The sequence below is a fragment of the Sesamum indicum genome, linkage group LG11 (assembly GCF_000512975.1).
Source record: "Sesamum indicum cultivar Zhongzhi No. 13 linkage group LG11, S_indicum_v1.0, whole genome shotgun sequence".
Taxonomy (NCBI): Eukaryota; Viridiplantae; Streptophyta; class Magnoliopsida; order Lamiales; family Pedaliaceae; genus Sesamum; species Sesamum indicum.
In genome coordinates this window covers 5,665,301-5,690,966 of record NC_026155.1, presented here as the reverse complement: position 1 = coordinate 5,690,966, position 25,666 = coordinate 5,665,301, and the positions used below count along the sequence as shown (strand labels likewise).

General features: G+C 34.2%; 2 protein-coding genes across 2 annotated transcripts; both read left to right on the top strand.

The window, feature by feature from the left end:
- On the top strand, nucleotides 9,578–11,272 carry LOC105173376 (homeobox-leucine zipper protein HOX11-like). Its single transcript, XM_011095088.2, has 4 exons — nucleotides 9,578–9,968; nucleotides 10,077–10,423; nucleotides 10,563–10,642; nucleotides 10,745–11,272. The coding sequence occupies exons 1-4, from the start codon at nucleotides 9,617–9,619 to the stop codon at nucleotides 11,085–11,087; spliced, it is 1,122 nt and encodes a 373-aa protein (XP_011093390.1). The 5' UTR covers nucleotides 9,578–9,616; the 3' UTR covers nucleotides 11,088–11,272.
- Nucleotides 23,610–25,133, top strand: LOC110012889 (uncharacterized mitochondrial protein AtMg00810-like). Its single transcript, XM_020698020.1, has 2 exons — nucleotides 23,610–23,796; nucleotides 23,938–25,133. The coding sequence occupies exons 1-2, from the start codon at nucleotides 23,712–23,714 to the stop codon at nucleotides 24,270–24,272; spliced, it is 420 nt and encodes a 139-aa protein (XP_020553679.1). The 5' UTR covers nucleotides 23,610–23,711; the 3' UTR covers nucleotides 24,273–25,133.

Sequence of the window (25,666 nt, the reverse complement as noted above, 5' to 3'; positions counted from 1 at the left end):
GGAGATCGGTCTTCTTGATCGTTGAATTCGTGGAGATCAATACCTCTATGAAAAAAACTAGCAATTTATCCCCCTATATTTTTTAAAATGCAGCAATTTATCCCCCCTCCTCCCCTCGTATTTTTTAAAATTACACAAATTCCCTAGATAGGAGGGTAAATTGCTTCATTTTAAAAAATATAGGTGGAATAAATTGCTATTATTTTTCTATAGGAGTAAATTGCATTAAACCCATTTTTTATATAAAAAGAAGTGATAAATGAACTTTCTAAAATTTATGGCTCAACCCAATAAAATAAAATAAAAAAACAAACAAAATATTGTAATTGGAATAGCATAAAACTGAAAATGGACATTTGAAATAAAACCAAACAAGGCTTTAATGCTTCACTCTTTATTTTTTTAGCATAAGCTCTAAAATTATATTTATGCTCCAATTATTCGGAACGCGCGGCCTAAAACGGCAATGATGAATGGAGAATGTCATTTTTGGCCCGACCACGACTTCAAAAATTCCACATTATGCCCCTGCATCCACGCGTCTGGGCTCTAATAAAGTGTAGCGCTTATTTTATGACTTCCAATTACGACCGTTGATTCTTATCTCTGACTATTGCTTTTTCCCTCCCATTTTCACATGATGATGATGATGTTGATGATTGTTACACCCAAAACTTAAAAATGAAAATTGATCATAGAAAAATCTATATAGTAAAAATTACAAAGTGGTCCCTAAAAATTGCATTAATTAAAATACTTTTTTATTATTTTAAAAATTATAAATACCCTCTAAAATTATAAAAATACACTCTTGAAATTATAAATATCCTAACAAATACCTGATACATGAGCTGTCATAAAAAGGTATTTGTTAGAATATTTATAATTATAACAAATTTCAGGACAGTCCATTGTAATATACCTCAATATTTAATGCAACATGTATTTTCCTTCCTTTCTATGTATGAATTTACAAAGAATTTTGAAATACTTTATATTTTTATAGATTATTTTATATCACAAATAGTAAAAGACCACATCATCTAAAAAATTTAAGTCTTAATGAGGTGGTCGTTTACTATGGTATCAAAGTCCGATCTCAGAAGATATTTCATATTAATTATATTTAGATATTCGTAGTTAAAATTTTATAATTTTTTAATGAACGAAAAGATATTCATAATTATGAAAACTTCAGAAAAAATAACTGTAATTTATCTTAAATATTTGTTATCTTATTATACCTTCTATGGAAAATGCTAGCGAGTTTTTGCTAGCTTAATCAGATCGACAAAATAAATTATCCTCGAATAGTTTTTATTTTTATTGTTTTTACCAGCATTAGAAGCCCTAAAATATCGCGCACATTCAGACATGCTAATATTCACGCAACGTTCTTTTTACATATATTGATTACTGGTTTCGTATTTGTGATGATTTTGATGCAATAAATTTTTTAATTTATTAACTTATGAAAAACGATAATTACACTCTACTCTCCTGAAATTTAGTGTAATTACATGTAAATTTTCTGTGACTTGCAAAATTATATTTAACACCCCTGAAGTTTACTTCCATCTAACAAATAAATCTATGTTTTAGTTAAAATTCACCAAATTTGCTAAATAATAACAGAAAAAAATATAAATTGATATTTAATCTTGATTGACTTATTACTAACTTATTGCAGATCAAATAATTTTTTCGACTAAATTAACTACCCTTATAATGGTTAAGATATACTTACTCACATGCATTAACACATGAAAACCTATGAGGATAATTTGATCATAAAAATATTTATTGACCTACAATGCATCGATAATAAGCCAATCGGAGGTAAATATAGATTTTTTTTTTTTGTTAATATAGCAACTCCGGTGAATTTTCACTAACGAATGTACTTATTTGTTAGATTCAAACAAATTTCAGGGAGTTAGAGTAATTTTTTAAATCACAAAAAATTTACATGTAATTAAATCAGATTCGAGGAGAATGGTGCAATTATTTCTTATAAAAAGATAATAAGAATAACAATAAATTTGAATTAATGAGAAGCACGTGTAATGTCACCTGTTGTGGGGTGGGATTGGGGGGGGGGGGGGGGGGGGGGGGTGGAGAGTTGATGTGAAAGCACACTTTACAGGACAAAAGCCCTGAGAGCATGTGGTCAAGGCCAACAAATGTCATGCTTTTCGGATTGTCCCAATAATTGAAGTCGTGCAGCCTTTGTCATCATACCTAAATGCCCCATTCTCAAAACACACACACATACTTATAATTTTTTTTTATTTAAAATAGGGATAATTTCACTCCGCTTTTTTAAAATTCACTTAAATTTTTATAATATAAAAAATTATATTTAGCACTTTTAAAATTTACTTTTATCAAAAAAATAATTTTTTTTATTGGTTAAAATTCATTGAATTTGATAATATTAACAAAAATCAGATAAAAAATCACATGCACCCCTGATGTTGTTGCAGGTCGAATAATATTTGTTATGACCAAAATATTCTTATATATCTCCACACATAAATGCATTTGACGAGGCATATTTTTCAGTCATAAGAGAGTTTAGTCACAAAAGATTTGTTTGACGTGCAATAAATCAGTAATAAATCAATTGAGAATAAATATCAATTTTCATTCAGTGTTTTTTTTCTTCTTAATATCAATAAATTTTCAGTGAATTTTGACTAACGGATGGACCTATATATTAAACAGAAGCAAACCTATCATTTTTCAAACTACAGGGGGTCTATATATAACTATATCAAACCTTAGAAAATGGGAGAGTAATGTCCCCTTTAAAATAGATCAGATAAAATCAATTTAAATTATGCATTAATAATATACAGACACTGAATATGAGGTATTCTTATGAAGGTCGTACCAAGACACACCCTAGTATTTCTACGACTTTCTGATAAGTTTCGGATCTGTTTCATTATTTCAGGGTCTCTTAGATCGTTCCCTACTACATACCAGAATCTATGATGTATAACTTCATCGTGACTGTTCGATCATTCATATTTTTTTATTTATGTAACATCATACAATCGAGATTAACCTATAAATAGTCACCCGTCATGCAACATGTACAACTTTTGCTACATCGGATTCTTACGGCCTTTACTTATTTTTCTTTTACGACCTATCTGATTTAAGTATCGAAAAATTATAATCAAAGCATTCCCTGCATGGTTCTGATAATAGTCAGTTCAATGTGTAATATATAGAGAGAGGAGGGGGGGGGGGATCATGAGAGGAGCATGAATGATGTAAAGGGAGACAGTGACCTTAAAGAACTTTAACTACATCTTTCATCACACCTGCAAATAACGTGTCAAACTCTACCTCAATTAACATAAATGAAGTGTATATAAATACGCATTTATCAGCCTATTTTTTAAAATAAATTAGAAAAATATTATAGATTTACAGTTTTTATTCTTGCATTATTTAAATTAATTAGTTTGAAAGTTAATTAACTTTTTAATCTCTATCGGTTTCTGCAGCTTATTGGTAAAATTGTAGAATATTTGGTTATTTTTTCAAACATTTCAGCATCAAAGTTTTTCTGTTTTCTTGATTTTTGTTTTCAGACGTCTCTCAATTTTTAATGCTACTTAATGTAAATTTTTTTCTAAATTATATAATTAATATATAATTTAAAAAGAGCAATTTGTCATTTCTTAGGTGTTGTCTGAACCAGCAACGTTTTTCCTCTGGCCAAACAGAGGCATGAGTGACAAGGTAATCACGGTGGTGATCAAATATAATTTTTTTTCACAGACTATAATTACATAATTATATTAATATTTTAATAAATTAGATAAAATATTGATTCAATTAATATATCAAAATAATAAAAAAATCCCTTCTTCTAATAAATCTATTTTTTTTTATAAAATTCAATCCATGACTATGTCATTCATTACATTCATATTTCTAAATCAACGAATATATTTAAAAAATTACAATGAAATAGCATATTTGTAAATATTTGAATTAGGCGATGTAACTACTTTATATGCAAATTAATTTTTTTCTTTATATTTGTGAAAAATGAGCCTGATCAGATCCGTCCCAACAAATTTGGGCTAGAGGAGGACGGGTCTTGAGTCATTCCCAAAAAGGATAATTGCACTCCTCTCCCATGAAATTTAGTGTAATTACATGTAAATTTTTGTGATTTGAAAAATTACATCTAGCAGCCATGATGTTTGCTTCCTTTCTAATAAATAAATTCTCTATTAGTCCAAATTCACTGAATTTATTGATATCAATAAAAAAAAATTGAATAAAATTGATATTCACCCTGAATTGATTTAAAATTAACTTATTGCAGGTCAAATAATTTTTTTCGATCTCAAGTACTCTTATAACAATGAAGATATACCTCCTCACATGCATTAACGTATGAAGATGTATAAGGGTAATTTGATCATAAAATATTTATTTGACTTGCTATAAGTTAGTAATAAGTAAATCGGGGGTAAACATAGATTTTTTTCCTAATTTTTTTATTAATATCAGCAAATTCAGTGAATTTTGACTAATGAAAGGACTTATTTATTAGACATGAGCAAATCTCATAAATATTAGATATAATTTTTCAAAATATAAAAAATTTACGTGTAATTATACCAAATCTTAAAAAAAAAAGATGTAATTATCCCTTCCCAAAATTGGTGATATATAGGTTTCAGATCCACCACATCCCACTCTATAACACCCCACCCCCTAACCCTCGAATAAAGGCTGATTGGGTAGAGAGACAATAATATATATTGTGAGGTGTTTGTTGGAGAAATGAGATAAAAAGGAGGGGCGTAAGGTCTGAATGGGAATTGAGTTGTCTTATGACTGCTTCCTGCTCTCCAATTATGGCTCAAATCTCACGCTTATATCTTTCTTTATTATATATATATATATATATATGCTATCATATCATATCATATCATGTCATTCACTCATGACATTAATGATATTACATTACATACATGCCACATAACTGCCTTGCCCAAACTCCCAGGTTGTCCCCTCAACACACGCTAGAAAAAAAAAATAACAGCCCACTATAATTTTAACAGTTATGAATTAAAATTAAATAAATAAAAATTATTGACAATAGTTAAATAAAATAGATAAAAAAATATAATTTTTTTATCAAGAGAATGCTATTGTCATGACTAATAGGTATGGTAAAAATATTTATTATAATTTTTAGTCATGACAAATATTTTACTCATCCTTACAGATATCATGACCAACAACTGTATCATGGTCGTGGTCAATAACTATTTATTATGACTATTTTATTTTTTACCATAATAATTAATCATAATTAAATGTTACGTTTTTTTTATAAATATATGAAGATGTAATGAAGGAGGCAGTGAAGATGAATTTGGGGAATCACGTGTAGTAAAGTTCCTTTTACATCCATTTCAATGTCTTCTCAATCGCTACTGTAATGAATTCGTCAAACGATGAATAATAGTTACTTATAAGTGGCATTATTCATCATCATCATCATAATAATAATAATAATAATTATTATTATTATTATTATAATAAAGACGTTTCTTGGGTTTGTAGTACAACTAATGGGTTGCATAATTGGTCATGATGTGACCATTTATTTTTTCCTCCCCAATTTTAAGGCTATGTTGCTTTTTACAATTTTTGTACATTTGAAATGTTATTCAGTTACTTATAAAATTGTTATATATACACTGAATCCATATTGGAATTCTATAGTTATACCATATTGATAAAAAAATCTTCATTTAGAGTTCGTAGTCAAATACTTAAATTAGTAAAGATTCAATGAAATAAAATTAAGAATTTAGGTAAAAAAAGTGTAAGATTGGATGAGATAAATGGTACGTAATTCAAAGATGGAGTGCTCGAATGTAGCTCAAAATGGGAGAAAATCGAGTGATCTTGCTGGTGTGAGCTTGGTTACCGATTAACTTACCTAAAATTCTACTTATAGGAATAAGTTATGAGAGAATTATGGGTCTATTGGGGTATTGAGATATTCACGAAATACTTAGGAGGTCTATTTTTTTCTTTTTAAGAATGGTGCTTATCAAGCCATTGGAGTTATCCTCTAGGAGATATGCAACCGACGTGATCCTGTCAGGTCATAGTCGCTTGTATCTTCAATTAGTTGGATCCAGATGGCAACGACATCCTTGCTGGCGTCCTTTTAGGGTGATGTGGCTAGGACGTGTAGAAGACAGTTGACATGGATGGCATTGGGCCTACTGTTGCAGGACCTATTTTTGAGTGTTGTCCGTCAGTAGGGTGGTAGAATCCGAAACTGGTAGGCATATCATCCTTGTATCCTGTCAATTGTATTGGGGGGTCAACAGTGTTTTGGATTGTTGGATTGAGCAAATGGTGACCTGACTCCTTAGTTTGAATTTGGACCGAATTTTGTTTCATTTGATTTCTGTCCAACTCTGTATGAATAGTACATATGTAATCACATAACTCAATCACACTAATATACACATACTTTCGAAACCCTAATTTCAACTTTCGCAGCGTTAACTATTTCTTATGAGCTCTCTTATCTTTCTTACTGACATAAGTAGACCTACAATCGGCTTTTTTTTTTATGTCGTTCTCACGTACTTTATTTTTACGTAATCAAATCCGATAATATAGCTAAGCATTTTAAAGCTCACCCTACGCAGATCAGACCTGTTAATCACCCTCAATTCGAACTCCGAAGCCAAACATTTGAATTTTTAAAACTTTAACAACTGTTATCCTACCATACTTTAAATCTCCTACACATATATATAAAAAAAATTAGCACCTTGAGTGGTACAGTTATTTTTTAATTAATTGAACGACTCTCGTCTATACTCTTATAAAAGAGAATTCTATTATCACTAAAAAATTATATATATCTCGATTTACTTTCTTAATTCATTTCATTAATTGAATAAAATTTAACCACAATAGTAATTGCAATATTTTTAATAAATTTACTAAAATACCCCTCATACTTGCCCACACCTTATTATATTAAATTATAACTATTATTTAACAATACAATTTCGAATTCAGATTTACTACAAACTAAAATATCATATTTGGACAGTAAGCTGAAGACACAGAAAGACACGTTGTCACACGTGTCACTGAAAGGCTTCAATCAAACATTTCTTGCTTTTATTTATTTTTTTAAATATTTACACCCTTTAATTAATATATCAATATATTAAAAATATTTAATAAAAAATTATAATAATTCAACTAATATAATTATAAATACTTATATAAAACAAAATAAATATTTAATATTTCGTAAAAAAATTCAAACTCATGATTTCGAACGTATTTATAAAACTAAACCGTTGAAACGTCATTGATATGCATTTTGTATTTATTTATTACAGAAAAGTATTACCGTTATGGAATCAATTTCACACAAAGTGGTTTCCCACTTGGGTTGGTAAGTGTGCAGAGGCAGAGCTGCCCTTATATTCCATAATTAGGGGCGCCCAACTCATCACTTACCTTTCTCCACCCATAGCTTCTTTATTTATTTATTAAAGCCATGATTATATTTTAATATATTATTATATATTTAATAATATTCAAAATTATAAATAAAAAATAATAATAAATTATCCGACCCGACATAATAAAATAAATGTCCATATATTCGATCTGAATAAAATCTATATCTCATACTTATTTGCGGGTCACGTAAATTAGTTTTTATTAATATAATACAGATCAGAAAACCGCATTGAAAATATATTCACATTTATAGACAACATAAAATACTAGGACTTGACAAACCCTTCTTTAAAAGAGAATGAACTAAAATCGTAAATTTTTTAAAATATTTTATAAGATGTACGAGAGTTTGGACATCGAGCATCGTTTGGTATTTTTTTTTTTTAACTCAAAAAATAAGCTTATAAACTCGGAAAAAATATTAGGAGCTTTTAAAAGAAGTAAGGGATTTTTAATTTATTCTTAGAATCTTGACAAGCTTCTTTAATTTTGATCATATTAGTTGCAGAATTTGACGTTACAGCCTTATTCTATCCAAACAGTTCAAAAATTTATTTTTTAGAATAAGACAAACAATTTGGGGGTGTTTGCAGACAGTTTATTCTAAGCGTTTATCAACTTATTTATGAAAATGGGCTGAAAAATGCGTCGTTTTACAGCTTTTAAAACTGCTTAAATTAAGTCAATTTAAATCAAAAGCTATAAGCAACCCTTTTCGACTTCTTCAACCTATTAATAATATTGTGAATTTTTTGTTTGTTTTCCAAACACTCAAACTTAAACTATTCTTTTTTTTTTTTATACTTTTTAATTTTATTTTTAAATTTTTGCGACTTTTATTACTGCTTTACTTATAATTTTATCTACTTAATTTCACCATAAAAGTAAAAATTAATTCAATACATTTATTATATAATTAGTCATTTTTTTTTAACTGTACACCGATCATATTGTATTTATCGTATAATTAATTTAAAATTCAAGAAAATGGTATGTGTATTAGGATTTTGGGAGGGGAACAACCGGTCAAAAAAGGGTGATTAATGAGTTGAATAGTTGTTAATTAAAAAGGGGGAAAGGCGTTGGTTAGATAGAGATGAAGAGGGGATTAATTGGGGGCAAAGGGGACCCTCAAAATCTTGAAAGAGGGACATGTCATAAAAATAGGGGTTTCACGTGTGCTCTTTGTCAACATGAGTATGTCGGTCAACACTCCCATTACCCTAATCATCATTACTAAAATTCTCATATCTCCCCAACATAAAAGAAACCTTAAAAAGCTGGAAAACATTATACCAAATCATTTAAAATTAACACATAAAGTGAAAAGAAAATAAAAAAAAAAAAAAGACAAGGGTAAAACGGCACTTAAGGGCGCGTTTGGTTTGGTCTCCCCCTACTATTCTTTGTCAAAACTATAATTATAAAAATAAGATGGGAGAGGAAGATGAAGTACTGGGTAGTTAATCGAAAAAAAATAATTATAAAATTATTAAAAAAATATTAAAATTACTTGATCAAATTGTTTCAAGGGAAAAAATAAATGAAGGATAAATTTGAGTATTTTAAAAATGATGCAATAAATAATTTTCTTTTAATAATAGTATATATATATAAATACATATCCCATTAATAAATAATTTTGATGGTTTTGAGCTGAATTTATTTAAAAAAATTATTAACTCAAATATTTTATAGATTAATTTAAATTCTTGATGTTTTTTGGTATAAAATAATATGATGTTTTTATCATTAATTAAAAAATTAAAATTTTAAAAGTTACATAAAAATTCTTTATTTATCTTCAGAAATTTATAATTTTGTAGTACTTAATTTTTAATTTTGTAAGTTTTTTAAAAATATTTATTTTATATTTTAAAAATTTTATAAAATATCAAACGTAAATTTATAAGCTTACCAAAAATAAAATTTTAGAAAAAGGTCAAAATGGTATTTAAACAATTTTCATAGATTGGATAGAATCTCTATAAAGACTCTCCACACTCCTTTCAATCCAAAATCCTTTCTTGCTTTACCCCCCCATCCCCCACCCCCCCCGGAAATGGAGTTGGGCTTGAGCTTAGGAGACGCAACAAAACCCTTTGGATTCTTGAAAGAGAACAACACCCAGAAACAGCAGAACGCGGCCATCAGCAAGAAGAGTGGGTTGGATTTCTGCATAGCCTTGGGGCTGAGTTCGTCAACTGTTGGAGATGGAGACAGGGAAAAAACCCAGAGATCGCAAGAAGATGATGACGAAGACGACGACGACGATGATGATCAGAGTTCAGAAGGAGACGGCAGTGATGATACCCAGGGGGAGACTCATCTTCAGCTGAATCTTCGCCCTCTTGCTCCTGTTCACCGCCGTGTTTCCCCCCGTCTTCTGTCCCTGCCTTGGTCTTCCGACAATGGTACTCCATAAATTTTTTTATCTGTTTTAAGGATGATTGACATGTTTTTCTTCAAGACATCAACACAGTTTTTTTTTTTTTAAAAATTTTCGTTTGCCTCTTTTGAAGGGAGTTCGGAAAATGGGTCGTCTGGGAACATGGGCCTGCCGGCGGCGAAGGGGTTTGACGTGAACAGGCTGCCGGCGGCGGCGGAGGAAGTGTCTTCGGCGAACAGCGTAGGGTCTCCCTTTCAGAGGGATTTCGGGATGTACAGAAGACCTGGAAATGGAAATTTGGGTGGTAGTAAGAGGGACTTTGAAGCCACAGGAAACGACGTCGTGGAGGCCGAAAGAGCGTCCTCTAGAGCCAGCGATGACGATGAAAATGGCCTCAACACCAGAAAAAAGCTCAGATTAACCAAAGAACAGTCTGCTTTTCTTGAAGAAAGCTTCAAAGAACACAACACTCCCAATCCCGTGAGTTCAAAATTTAAATATGTAAATTTAGCCAAAAAATTCAATCTTTGATTTCTTACATATTTCAAGAAACCACAGTTGAAACTAAATTTTGATGGGTTTTCTTTTCTTTTTTTTGGGGGATCTTTTTTGGTTGCAGAAACAAAAACTGGCTCTTGCAAAACAGCTTAATCTCAGACCTCGTCAGGTCGAAGTCTGGTTCCAGAACAGAAGGGCAAGGTGGGTGTGTGTTAGAGATGAGAGATATATACATACACAACTTTGTATCTATAGATTCACACCTGAAACCACACACTAACATGTGTAAGTGTGTTTATTCAGGACGAAGCTGAAGCAGACGGAGGTGGACTGTGAGTACTTGAAGCGGTGTTGCGAGACGCTGACGGAGGAGAACCGGCGCCTCCACAAGGAGTTGCAAGAACTGAGGGCTCTCAAGACTTCCAACCCGTTCTACATGCAGTCGCCGGCCACCACCCTCACCATGTGCCCCTCTTGCGAACGCGTCGCCACCACCACCACCACCACCACCGCACCTCCGCCTGTCTCCGCCGCGAGCGGCAAGATGGCTCCCATCCCGAAAGCCATTCCATTCCCTCTAACCAGACCAAGATTCTTCCCTTTCCCTCAGACCCCAACACATCCCAATCAGCCTGCGGCCTCGTAAATCAGTGTGGTGATGGACAGATTAGAATTTTCAGTATGTTGTGGTCCTGCAGATTTTGTGTAAATATAGGAAAATCATTTCTTTCTTTTTTGGATCTTTTGTGTTTGGTGTTGGAATGTGGGAGGAATTCTTCAGCTTGATGATGAGCATTTCCTTCTTTTTTTCTGGGCTCATCCCATGTTAAATTTTGGTGAAAATTACAGATGTAGAGGAAAATAGTTTGAGGAGAAAAAAAAAAAAAAATTCAAGTGCTTAGATTAGAAGTGGTCCTTCATTTTCTTGGATTATTATGAAATATGACGCATTTTAGATTATTTCATTATTATTATTATTATTGTTAAATGAATTATGATTTTGAATCCTACTCATTTTTCTTGGCTGTTTTTCCGTTGATTATTCCTTTATAAATAGAAAAAATCAAATTATTTTAGTAATTTTCGACTAGTTTTTCATAATTAGACGGGGGACAACATAACAATCATTTTCTAGAAATACTCCCAAGAAATGTAAAATTTTGATCATCTCCAACTGGTGGTTATTGAGAAATGTCCAATTTGAAGCTAATAGTTGCGAAATTAATATATTTATTTTGTGATTGGTTTAATTCAGATCTGATTAGAATTTTTCGAACTATTTTTTTCTCAGAATGTATTTTTATTTTATGTAACATACATCCACAACTTGCATAATGCTATTTTATTTCGAGGGAGACTTCATAAATATATTTTATTTAGAGGATACTTTATAAATATGACGTGTGTATATTAAATAAAATAGAAGTTGCAAAATGATTTGGGATGAAAATTTATTTTTCTTTCTTCTTCTTCCGGGATAAATAAAGAGATGGAGAAACAACGTGCATAACAATTGTTTTTAAGGATGATTACACTCTCTTTTCTTGAATTTGGTATTATTTACATAGACCTTATACGATTTGAAAAATCACATTTGATATCCCTGATGTTTGTTTTCGTCTAACAAATAAGTCCATCCATCAGTTAAAATCAACCGAATATGCTAATATTAATAAAAAAAATGAGATAAAAAATCTATATTTACCTTCAATTGACTTATTACTAATTTACTGTGGCTCAAATAAATATTTTTATGATGAAATTACCCCTACACATCTTCAAACGTAAATGCATGTAAGGAGGTACATTTTCACTGTTATAAGGGTAGTTTAGTAGAAAAAAAATTATTTGACCTATAATAAATCAGTAATAAGTGATCAATTACAAGACAAATACGATACACTTATTTTCTAATGAATTCAACCGGACCAAACTTGATCCGAACAAAAATTTACCCAAAATTAAAAGTGCAACACATTGATGAAATTGGAAGGGATAACCACACAATCATAGGATGCCCATCTTAATGATAGCAGAATTAATGGAAATTAAATGAAGGTGAGTAGGCATGAAAGGTGGAAGGCATATTGATACCAAAAAGGAGGTGGTGTAAGTCATTGGTTTTGAATGAGAGAAATAAAGGGAGGGGTTTGATCAAAACGAAGCAAGGGTTGACTTAGACTCTAGAGAAGGCGTGGGGGGAAGGGCATATGGGGACAAGGATGCCATATTTATGAATGTGTCTGCTAAAGTGGGGTACCCTTTTATCACCACCAATTATTACTACACACCACCCAAGTACATTCCTCATTATTCTTTTTTATTTCTACACCCCGCCTCCCACGTGACTTCCCCCTCCTGCCCCTTTTTTCTTTTTTGTCATTGCATTATTATTATTTTTAGGAAATATTATACTCTTTTTCTTTAATATTTAGTGCAATTATATGTAAATTTTTCTAATTTGAAAAATTACACTTAACACTCTTGAAGTCTGCTTCAGTTTAACAAAAATTTTCTTTCATTAGTCAAAATTCAGTGACTTTGTTGATATTAATAAAAGGACTGGACGAAAATCGATATTTACCACCGATTAATTTATTATTAACTTAATGCAGGTCAAACAATTCTTTTTTCAACTAAACTACTCTTATAATGGTGAAGATATACTTTCTCACATTCATTAACACATGAAGACGTATGAGGGTAATTTGATTACAAAGATATATTTAATCTGTAATAAATTAGTAATAATTCAATCGAGAATAAATATAAATTTATTTTAATTTTTTATTAATATCAATAAATTTGATTAATTTAATTTATTAGAGGAGAATGTTAGATGTAATTTCTCAAATCACAAGGAGTTTATATGTATTACACCAAGCCTTAGGGGAGGAGAGTATAATTATCCCTTATTTTTATTTTTTTTTATCTATATATATAAATTTAAAGAAAAGGTTACTAGAGTGTATCATTTGTGGGGTTTATACTATTACGAGTTTTTTTTTTTCTTTTTTTAATAAGTGCAATCCGAACTGAGGATGGGTTTTTGGGGTTAGCTCACTCTTGTAGGATCCTGATCCTTTGTCCCGGCCATTATAGCATGTGTGTTGCACGGGGCATAAGGGGCATGATGGCTTGACATCATCCTCACCTTCCTCCGGCTTATCACTAACAGTCTGTAGCAGGACAAGCAGTGGAAGAAATGCACTGATAACGCTAACGACCAGCATATCATAAGGGAAAAAAGTGGACTTTTCTCCTGAAAAATCAATTATACTTACACTAGGTTAAAGATTATGTTAACAAAATAGTCGAACTTATTAAATTTATATGTCAAGTATGTAACATCAATATGGCTATGTCAAAAAGCACTTGGATAAAAGAACTATTACATTATTTTTACATATACACCCACCACACACTCGCACTCCCAAGTTTGAGCTCAACACCTAGAAAATTTTAAGTCCAAACTGTTAAACTATTCCCTAAAAACAAATGAACTATTTCATCTGTTAGTGGATGGTGTTGATGCTGTGTTTTAATAAGTGAATCTATAGCTTGATCGACTTTTTTTTTGTATTAAAAAACAGTGTGAACATAATGAAATTCAATCAGTGTCGTTTAACACTCCTATGATAGGTGGAGCATTGTTAGATGAGGCGTCACCTACTATTAATTTAGTTAGTGTTTTGCAATATCTAGAAAAGTGATTTTTTTTTAAATATTTGTGAAAAATAGTGTGATTATGAAATAGTCGAAAGAGAAACAGTAACTCCTGTTCAAAAAAAAAAAAAGAAATAATATCTCCGAAATATCATAAATTTTTATCTGTCTTTTCGTGTAATAAACAATTCCTTCCGTCTCTTATATATAATAATCTATTAATTCATTAATTATTTAAATGTAATAAAATAAAACGTATAAATGTGTATTAATGGTCTTTCATGAGTACTAACCTATGTTTTAAAACACTCTCTCTTGAATGACCGTTTGTAAAGAATGTGCCTTATCAAAACATTGTCAAAGGGATAAAAGCCTTTGACTAAGGAAAAAGAGTACATCATTCTTTAAAATACTTCATAATTCAAAACTTACTTTGTAAATAACCTTTTGGATCCATATTGAAATCTTCAAGATTCAAAACACATTATATTGCCTCGTTAAAACCTTGCAGATCCTTTGGGATCCATATTGAATTCTTGGAGCTGGTGTGTATAAAAGAAATTTGATGAAATATGATTCGTCATATCTCTTTTAATATAACTTCCTCGTATTTGAGTGATGCAAGCAACATTGTCTTTTACGGTTGGATCATCTTCAATTAGTAATCCATATTTTTCTTTTGTATGTTTAATAACTAATCTTAACCAAATACATTCTCTACTTGTTTGGTGAATTGCAATCTTTTCTTAATGATTTGAATATTAACTTCCAATGTCCGTTTAATTGATTTTCATGAGATCGCGTCACCTTCATATGTAAACAGATGACCAGCTTGTGATCTTCTTTTATGTGGTTTAGAGAGATATCCTGCCGCTGCATGCTCAATTAACTGAGAATTTGATCCATATGGGCGGCAATCCCATAGCAATTGTTACACAGAGATAACGAAGAATATGCTTGATCCCATCTAATTTCTCCAAGTAGGACAAAAACTATAAATTGTTATTAAAAATTAAGTAAAAAAGATGTATCACGTCGTGTACAAGTTTGCAAGATATGTAAGTGCTCCTATAGCACTTAGATACGATACTTCAAGATCAAGAATATTTTCATCTTTTTCAGGAGGATGAAATGGATCATTTTTCATATCAAGTAACTGAAAAACCATAGGAGAACTCAAAGTATGAGCATAATCCATGTGAAATATGCTTTAGGACTTTCTGCGTATGAGTGGGTGGTTGGTGAACAAAAATACCTTGTCACATGTGTTCAATTTGTAATCCAAGACAAAATTGATTTTTACGAGGTTTTTCATTTCAAATTGTTCTTTAAAACCACTTGCAGTTTTGGTGAACTCCGCTAGAGTCCCAATAAGAATTAAATCATCAACATATGTTGCAAGGGTAAATTGAAATCTACCTACCTATGTTATAAAAAACAGGCAAACAACCCCCTTATAAAAAATAAAATAGCATTTTATCCCCCCTATGTTTTTCAAAATGTAGCAATTTACCTCCCTATGTTTTTAAAATTAAAGCAATTTACCTTTTTAGGCAGGGAGGTAAATTGCTTTATTTTTTAAAGTACATGGGGGTAAATTGTTATTTATTTTACATAAGGGGGTAATTTGCTCATTTTTAATATCACATGAAGGTGAATTGCATCAAACCCTATGTTGCAACTATAGCATTGTAGCTGATGATTTCTTAATTAACATACATGGTCAAATCTCATTATTTTCATATCCTTCTGGAAGGAGATATTCACTCAGATGATTATACCTCATGCAACCAAATTCTTAGCCTATACATTTAACTTAACAGAACAAACACTTTTGGATTTTCTTTTTACTTCTAGGATTATTATAATATGCTAAAGACAACTTGAGACCCTCTTGTACTTTCATATAAACATCCTTGTCTAGTGATCCGTACAAATATGCAATAACTCCATTGATTAACCACATTTCTAGTCTTTGTACAACCACTAAACTAACCAAGAATCTAAAAGTAATTATATCCATAACGGAAGCATACGTCTCCCTGTATCAATTCTAGGTTTTTGCACGAAATCTTGTGCAACCAATCATGATTTATATATCATAATTTTACTCTTTTTATTTTTCATGTAACAAATACCCACTTATATCCAACAGACATAACATCTTTAATGTTTGGACTACATGTCCAAATACTTCATGTCTTGCAAGCTAGTCCAGCTACGCTGGAATTGCTTCTTCCCACATTGGTCAATCATTTTCCCTGTCGGCATGTCCAATATTTCTCCTAATTGTGAATGATATATTCAAATCTCATTATTTCATGTACTTGGTTCTCTTCAGGACAAGAAGTTCCTCTTCGAGAGGACCATGTTCCGTTTCAAGAGGATTCTTATCAGGAGTAAATTTGGACAACATGGTCTGACTCTTCAGGAGCTTCATCTGGTTCTTCAGCAACTTTAATTTGCATTTATTTCTTTCATGGAGTCCCATCTTTTGCACCGACTAGCCCGCCAAGAATTGATTAGCTGCTAGATTAGTTTTCTTGTCCTCCTGGCACTTCAATCCTTGTAGGTGCATTCACAGATAAGCTATAAGATTTTGTAAAATTATGATTTGGTGAAAGCATCCGGTAATTCATATGCAATATTTTAGAAATAACTGATCTTTAGAACTACAAGTTCACATTTTTTAGTGCAATGATAAATGTGATAACTTTATCTCATGCTATGTAATTTCTTATTGTGCTTCACGCATAGAGTTCTTTCCATAGTGGAGGAAAAACAGACTCATCAAATTGACAATCTTCAGAACATGTTGTGAAAAGGTCACATGCCACTGTTAAAGATATCTAATAATTGATGGAGAGTCAAGTCCAAAAATAGATACCTAACCTACATTATGGGCATATTTCTTTTTTTTTTTGATAAAATTGCATAAAATCTCCATGTGTTTTAAAACCTCAGCAAAAAATTGTCCTCTGATTTGAAAATAGGCAAACACCCCCCCTTGTGTTTTAATAAATTTATCCCACTCTTCCTTTTTTTGACCAAGGTATAACGGCGTTAAATTTTGCCATCGCTTAATCATTATACCCTTACATGGACTACTGCTTATATTATTATAAATAACTAGAAATTATAAAAAATTAAATTATTATATATATAATTTTTTTTAAAAAAGAGGAAAATCCTACTCCCACCCCCCCACCCCACCCCTGTTGCGTTCCCCCTCCCCCTCGCCACCCTAACCCCTGGCGTCTAGGGCGACGAACCCCAAATTTCGGGACGTCGTTGTTGCACAAATCTAATCTGGGCGACATCACAGAGAAAAGAGGGCAACGCCTCCTGTGCTGGGGCTGCCTGAATATGAATGTAAAATTAGATAAAAATCATTAAGAGCAACTACGAAACCAAACAATCAATGAAGCTTATCATAAGCGACTTGGAGCGAGCGAATCACCTGAGTTATGAGAAGCATCGCAACTGAGCCAACTCCGTCAAACCACACCCTATTCCTATTTCTCTAGAGTGCCCAATAGAGAGTCAGAAAATAAGCGAATTCCGCCCTATCCAACTCCATGAAAAACATGCGGTATCCACTCCTCCATGGCAAGGCCGCCTCGAGCCATTTTCCAAGTAGGAAGTTGAGACACAACCCACACCATACAAGCGAAGGAACACCCACCAAAGATGTGCACCAACCTTCCTCCTCGAGCCCGCACAACACACACACACCCTATCCAATGAATCCCCCTTATGCCTAAAATTTGCATGAGTTGGGAGTCCACTTTGCAACACTTACAAGCAAATCACATGTGCTTGGGCATTACCTTTGTTTTCCAAATAAAATCCCATGCACTTGAGGAATAGGTGCTCCCTACTACACCTCTCTCTGAAGACCTGGTTCTCTTAGGTAGCTCCTTGGCATGATGATAGACACCCTTAGCTATGAAGCACCGTGCGGTTCGTGGTGCCATCCCACCCTATCTGCTTCTCCAACCCCAGTATTTAATAGATCCATCATGCATTGCACTCGTCAAACTCCTCCCGAACAAGAACAACTTTCCAGGACTTATCTGAGACAAGAAGCACGCATACTGTAGCATTTGGAGGTAGTGACCAAGGCGAGAAGACTGACCTGAATCCAAGGGTCGTGCATGATATGAACTCAATCTCCTTACCTTATCCTCCATCCCAGCCCCACTTTCAGTAGAGAACTCACCAAGAGCAGTGGTCACTATGTGAAGGACGGCTGACCACCACCCTCCGTCGAGCTGAATGAGGCCTCGGGAAATACTTGTGCCTCAACATGCGGTGCAATAAACTATTTCTTTTTGTCTCAAGCCACCAAGCCTGCTTGTATAGCATAGCCATATTAAACTCCTTCAGACTCCTAAAGCTTAGGCTCTGTTCATCATTTCTTTTGCACAAGCTTCTCCACGCTACCGAATGAATCTTCCTTTCACTAGCCTAGTGCAAAAAGAAATTTGCTGTCGTGCTTTCAACTTCAGATAGGATGCTACCTAGAATTTTGAAAAAACTCTTAATGTAGGAAAGGATATCTTGAATCACTGCATTAATCAGCACCCCTCGTTCGGTTTGGGACAACTTCTTGATTTCCACCTCTGAAGTTTCTGCCAAACCCTATGCTTGATCCCTTCGAAAACCTCACGTTTTGATATCTTGATAATGGATGGTAACACCAAATATTTCTCATGTTTTGGGACCACCCCTACCCTAAGATTCGACCAAGCTCCTCACAAACCGAAGGGAGAGTGTTCTTACTAAACACCATAGCTAACTTCTGCAGGTTGATATTCAAACCCGACACTAATTCATACATAAAAAACACAGCATTAATGCATTCTATAGCGTCTCTGGATGCTTGGCAGAAAATCAGGGTGTCATTTGAAAACTACAAGTGAGAGATCTACGGATCGTACTGACTGACGGCTCCTTTGATACACCCCTCCCGTTCCTTTTGTTGCAGCATGAGGTTGAAAACCTCTACACAACACAAAAGTAGCTAAGGGAAGAGGGGGTCCCTTTGAAGGATCCCCCTCTCTGGCTTTAAAGAACCAATGGGACCCCATTCAACATAAAAGAGTACGAAACACTAATAACCAAAGCATAATTAGCTTAACCAAACGTACATTAAACCCTAATCTAAGCAACACTCTTTTAAAGGAAAATTCATTCTATGCTATCATATGCTTTACTGATGTCTAGCTTTAGAAAAATATAGCCGGAGATACCACAATATTTGTGAGCTATATAATGGTTAAGTTCATATGAAATGAGCACGTCATCAATGATCAATTGGCTGAGAATAAAAGCTTATTGAGACTCATATATGATGCTACCGAGAAACAGTTTAATACAGTTAGCTCTAACCTTAAATGCAATTTTGTACACTACGTTACACAGACTAATGGGATCGGAGACCATCTCTGAGTGGGAACATTTGGGGAGCAACACTATGTGAATAGAATTAAATTTAGGTTCAAGCACTCCATCATTAAAAAATAAAAAAACACACGAAGTAGTATCATTAGCCACCAAACTCCAAAACTTTTGGAAAAAGTCAAAAGACATACTGTCAAGGATCGGAGGTTTAAGGGGGTGCATCTGAAAGAGAGCTCATTTTACCTCCTCATAGAGAAAGGTAGATTGAGCTCCTCATTCATGGTCAATTACCACCGACTGCATGCATGTCAGGGCCTCATTTATTACACAAGAGTCAGGTTGCGTAGACTTGAAAAAGGTGATCAAAATACACTAACACAACCTTTTGGACCTCATCTTTCCTCGCCTGAGGGATACCTTGCTCATCCTTAAGTTTTAAAATCTCCTTCCGATAAAACTTCTTAGTCGTTTGAGCATAGAAGAGCCCATTGTTTCTGTCTACTCCTTGAACCAAAGTGCTTTACCCCTTTGTTCCCATAACATCTCTTCCCACCCCAATAATTCCTCCACTTCATCACATAGGAACTTTAACCTCCTTTTTCGATCCCCCATCAGCATTCTTTCCCTCAATTTTCACATCTCCTCATTCAGTTCCTTATTGAACCTAGTAACATTCCCAAAGCAGGTCTGGCTCCATACCTTTAAGTTCTACTTGCAGCTTCAAATCCATCTCCTTAGTGGCGTATTCAACTCAAACCTCAGACCGCACTCCAACCTTGCTCAACCACTTTAGCAAACTCTTTCGACCTCAATCAAACTGCCTTAAAGCATAACCTCAATTTATTGTGGTTAGGTTCACTGTCTCGATAGGGCTCCATATTCAAAAGGAGCAATGCATGATTTGAACACGCATTTGAGGTGTGAGATGCCCTTGCTGAAGAGAATTTCATGGCCTATTTACTATCACCAGCAGCATGGTCCAAAAGCTTTTTCACGGTGGTAAGATCCTTTTTATTATTACACCATATAAACATATCCCCCATGAAACCCCAAGTCATTCAGTTCATAGTCTTCCAAGCACCTGTTGCGCATGAGAGTGAGGCCCTTGCTTTTTGTGCTGGTGTAGAATCTAATTTAAATCCTTCATCACAACTATGAAGATACCGCAACAAATCCAAAGATTTTTTGCATTTAAAGGCCTTTGGATTTCCATAAAAGCTAGTGAATTGCCATTTCTTTGCCGTTTCCTTAAGACCCAATGTAGCGTCAATGTGATTAGTAGAGAATGATTTTACCCAAATATTGACGTCCTTCCTCCATAAAAGCAATAAATTACCAGTATTACCCCGAGCTCCTACTTCAAAATAATTAAAGTTTTGTTTGATCATCTGGTTCCTAGATTTGACTTGGTCTTGGAGATGAAAACCAGGCCGAGTTGAACTGTTTCACCAGCTCGTGTAGTGTGTGAACTATCTAAGGGGACCCCAGACCCCGACCATTCTAGGTTAACAGTTTCATGGTTGTCACACAGCCTTTGCCAATACAAATTCAGATTCTTTGTCCACCAAATGTAACCTCCATTGCTAGCACATATCCCCTCCGTATCCACCTCGATCAAATTAAAGCATCTTGACCTCTTTATAAAAGTAGTAACCAAACCCTATCAACTGTCCTCTAATTCCTATGCCCAACAACTCATCTGTATTTTCCTTTCCATGCTGTAAATCCAAGTGGGACGGTTACCAAATTGTCTTTCATCCAGTTAACCACCTCTAGGGGCTGACTTTGATTTGGAGATAATACGTTATATTCAGCTTGGAAAGGGGCAGGGACAACTTCCTTCTACTCTTCTTTTTCATGCATGGTGTGATCCTTGGATCCTAATTAGACTCTAAATGTATCTGCACTTGCTCCATGGGCAATGTACTTGGTTTAGATCATCCTCCTAACGTCCATTCCACCTGGACCCGTGGTTTTACCAGACCCCTGCTCATCTGCTATGCTTGTCCTCCACCCTGCAATCATGTAATTCCAAAATTTGGGACATTGGACCCTTCAAATTGAACTCATCCCACTCCAGCTAGTCTTTCTGAACTCCCTGAATATGGAGCCTCCCCTTGTCCTCGGTGGCACGATTGCCCTTCTTATCGGATACCATCGGCCCCTTCCCCCTCCTTGGTAGCCAAAGATCGTTGTTTGATACGAAGAGCCGCTCGTAATTAAAGTGTGTAAGGCGTTTCTGAACCTGGACCCATGAACCCCTCAGCAAACACCAATTCCCATTACTTGGTGATATGACCCAGCTTACGGCACTAATAACTCTTCCCCCAAGGTGGTGCGAATCTTTAAAGCTCTTTTTAGGGATAGAGACGTGCAAATGGCTACCTAGATCCTTATCATAGAACTCCGCGAGCACCCCTCGTCGTCCATATCCATCTCACAGAATCTGTCCACCTGATTTCCTATGAGTTTCACTGTTTTGAAATTCATCTTATTTAATGGAATGTCTTGCACGTAGATATAAAAATTGCACCTATTTAAATCGACTTGCGTTGGATTCTTGTTCTCCCCAATATGACTCAAAATCAATTCATTCTTCTCACAGCTCCAGTGGCACCGCTCCAACGTCCAATTTCGATCTATGATATGATGAAAGCGCAGAATGAACCTCCCTTTTCGACAAAGGCGTGAATTCCATACCATTCACTGATCACAGCATGCCCTTTATGGATGTGTCAAGAGCCTTGAACCTGAACAAGCGATTCGAGAGTAACCTACCCACAAGACATACTTGATGCTTCGACTCCATATACTACTGTCCCCCTGGATCTCCAAATCTTCCTCCTCATCTTCCGTCAACAACATCGCCCTCCTCATCCTCCCTATTCCCGAATCCATATTCCTTTGCCCTGTATGATAAGTGAGATCGACTTTGTAGCAGAAAACACACCAAACAATCCCTATTCAACCCCATACAAGAATCTAATTGGCGACTATCCTAGATAGGTATCATGAGAGGGCCATAGGAACCCTTAAAATGAGAGACACAAGAAAGAAATGATATTCATTTAGTGTAAATATCATGATCTTAAAGATCATGATATTGGACAAGATTTATGTCTCTCTTTCCGATTTTGTTAGGTAGATGTATGATACAAATCTACCAAATGCTTGGGCATACCTCATATACGCAGCCATTGACCTTGTACATCACATCTGAAGCATTTTGCTTCATATTGCTTATAAAGCTTATATTGTGGATCTTTCTATTTGTTTTGCGTTAACCCATTTTGTATTCGTTTTTGGTGGTATGGACTATATCCTTAGAAGAATTTTAATTTTTTGTTTTTTATTGAAACTTATTCTTTACCACTTCTATCACCATTATTATCTCCGTTATTAACTTTTGTGTGATTCACTTCAAGGAGTGGCTTGGAACCTGTGGGGTATTATTAATTGGTAGATTTTCATTATGAAGTCGTTATTTTATTCTGCAACTAGAAGACATAAGATCAACTCAGAATATTTTGTAAATCTTCTTTCACGATATTATTGTTGTAGAACTATATTAGAAGAATAAATTACAGAGAATATTTTTTCTATCATATCAGCATCCGTGACTAATTCACCATACAATTTCAGTCGTAGATGATTTTGAAGAGTGCTTAATTGTAATCAGCCACAAATTTGAAATCTTACAACCTCAAGTGTGTAACAAGCTTTAGGACGAATTACAGACCTGTGTATGCATATCTCTCATTTAAATTATTCAAAAAAGACAAGAGGATCTTCTACAATTGAATATTTGGTTTTTAATTTTTCATGAATGTGGTGCGACTGGAAAATCATTGCTTTTTGCACCATATACATATTATCGTAAGTCCAAATTTCAAAATGATTTAAGGAGTAAATTGGGTAGATTCTTGAATCCACTCATGTGATTTGAAAGATAGAAGTACGTGAGTTTACATGAGCTGGTAAGAGTGCAAGTACAACAAAAGTTGTATATGAGACATAAAGGACGAACATTTATAAATATGATCGAATTATATTATTACATATGAACAATCAATACAGAATTGATTATGTGGTTACAACAAGTGTATTCTTGGCTGTGGCTACTGGTTTTCATTGGCCTATACATCAATGCTATATAAACAACGCATTTCTTCACGGCTTTTTTGATGAAGATATCTTCATGGATCCTCCTGCAGGTTATGAGGTTCCTTTGGGGAAGGTTTGCAAGTTGAAACGTTCATTGTACGGCTTGAAGCAACCGTCTCGTCAGTGAAATCAAGAACTTACTTCTAAGCTTGTTCAATTTGGTTTTACTCAGTCATTGAATGATTATTGTTTGTTCGTTAAAGGCTCTACTGATTCACTTATCATTGTACTCATTTATGTTGACGACTTGTTAATCACAGGACCATCGGAGGTGCTCATTGCTGAAGTTAAGAATTTTTTAGATGCTACCTTCAGCATTAAGGATCTTGGATACGCCAAATACTTCCTTGGCCTCGAGATTGCTCGCTCCACTGTTGGTACTTCAGTCACACAACACAAATACATTCATGATCTTATCATTGATACTGGTCTTGAGCACTGCAAACCGGTCTCCACTCCCTTGCCACTTGGCCTAAAGCTCTCATCACATTCATCTCCTCGTCTTGCTGATTCGGAGCCATACTGCAGGTTAGTGGATCGTCTCCTCTACTTGGGATTCATTGCCCCGACATCTCTTATGGTTCCCAACAGTTGAGTCAATTCCTTCACAAGCCATGCCAAGTTCACATGGATGCAGTGCTCCATCTTGTCCATTACCTGGCCGGTTGTCCAAAATTGGGTTTGTTTATTCCTGCCTCTACTTCCTCCACACTCACGGCATATTGTAATGCAGACTGGGGCAGCTGCGTGGATACTCATCAATCTCTCAGTTGGTATTGCATACTTTTGGGGAATGCTCTTATTTCATGGAAGACAAAAAAACAGTCAACCGTTTCTAGATCGACGGTAGAGGCAGAGTACCGCAGTCTAGGTGCGACTGTATGCGACCTTCAGTGGCTCTCTTATCTCCTGAAGGATTTTCATGTTGCAATCAGGACACCAATTTCTCTATACAGCGATAATCAAGCCGCTTTAAATATTGTTTCCAACCCCGTCTTTCACGAGTGAACGAAACATCTGGAGATTGATTATCACTTGGTGCATGACAAATTCAAATCTGGTTTTATTCTTCCTTCACACATCTTTGGTAAGTTACAGCTAGCAGACTTGTTTACCAAGTCTGTTTCTGGTCCGTCCTTCACTACCTTCTTGCCCAAGTTGGGCTTGCTCCCTTTCACCCACGCCCAACTTGAGGGGGGGCTGTTGAATTCTTCAAGTGCAGCTCAGTCCTCTTCCTCCATGCCTGCAACATCAGCATCATTTTCATCCACAAACTCTGTTTCTGTTTCTGCTACTTGAATAAAGTGTGTTTCTTCTTCTTATGTTTTTGTTATGTATTTTACACCTTTTTTAGTTAGCCTAGGTGGCAGGTGACGTGGCGTCCAATCAGTTTTTCTATTATTAGTTAGTTGTACAGTTTCTCTACTTCACAGACTTCTGCTTCTTGTATTTAAGGCTCTGCTGTATCCTTTTCTGAATCTATGAAAAAGAAGTTCTCTGATTCCATTCTCTGTTGCATGGATTTTACTTTCATTTTTTACAAATTTCAATATATACTACCCGAATAAATATGGGCCAAATCCTAAGCGGACTAAATGTGAATAAGAGGACATGTACGTCATTTTAAGGCATCTATATTGATCCCCACATCATATATAAATATATATTAATCACGCATGGATCATGAAGTATGAATGCGCTTTTATGGATAGGAATGTGAATAAGGCTTGTCCCATTCTTGATGTATGTTTTTGTTTTGTTATGTACGTAGATGATCAGTCATCTTGACTAAATGTAGCATCTGGAAAAACATTGTCCACATTTCATGCACTAACCCTAATTATTTATTGTCTTGTACGCCTCTCGAAACACATTGTCCACAACTCTACGCACCTATCACATTCATTTGATCATTTAGAAAAGGGATAATTACACCATATATTTAGGAATAAATACAGAATTTCATTCGCTCTTTATATTAGTATAGAA

Bases quoted from the DNA above. Each gene is read 5' to 3' on its own strand.
- LOC110012889 (XM_020698020.1), top strand. From the start codon at position 23,712: ATGGATCCTCCTGCAGGTTATGAGGTTCCTTTGGGGAAGGTTTGCAAG. The intron at 23,797-23,937 runs GTCAGTGAAATC...TGTTAATCACAG, and splicing joins CGGCTTGAAGCAACCGTCTC to GACCATCGGAGGTGCTCATT.
- LOC105173376 (XM_011095088.2), top strand. From the start codon at position 9,617: ATGGAGTTGGGCTTGAGCTTAGGAGACGCAACAAAACCCTTTGGATTC. The intron at 9,969-10,076 runs GTACTCCATAAA...CCTCTTTTGAAG, and splicing joins GCCTTGGTCTTCCGACAATG to GGAGTTCGGAAAATGGGTCG. The intron at 10,424-10,562 runs GTGAGTTCAAAA...TTTTGGTTGCAG, and splicing joins AACACAACACTCCCAATCCC to AAACAAAAACTGGCTCTTGC.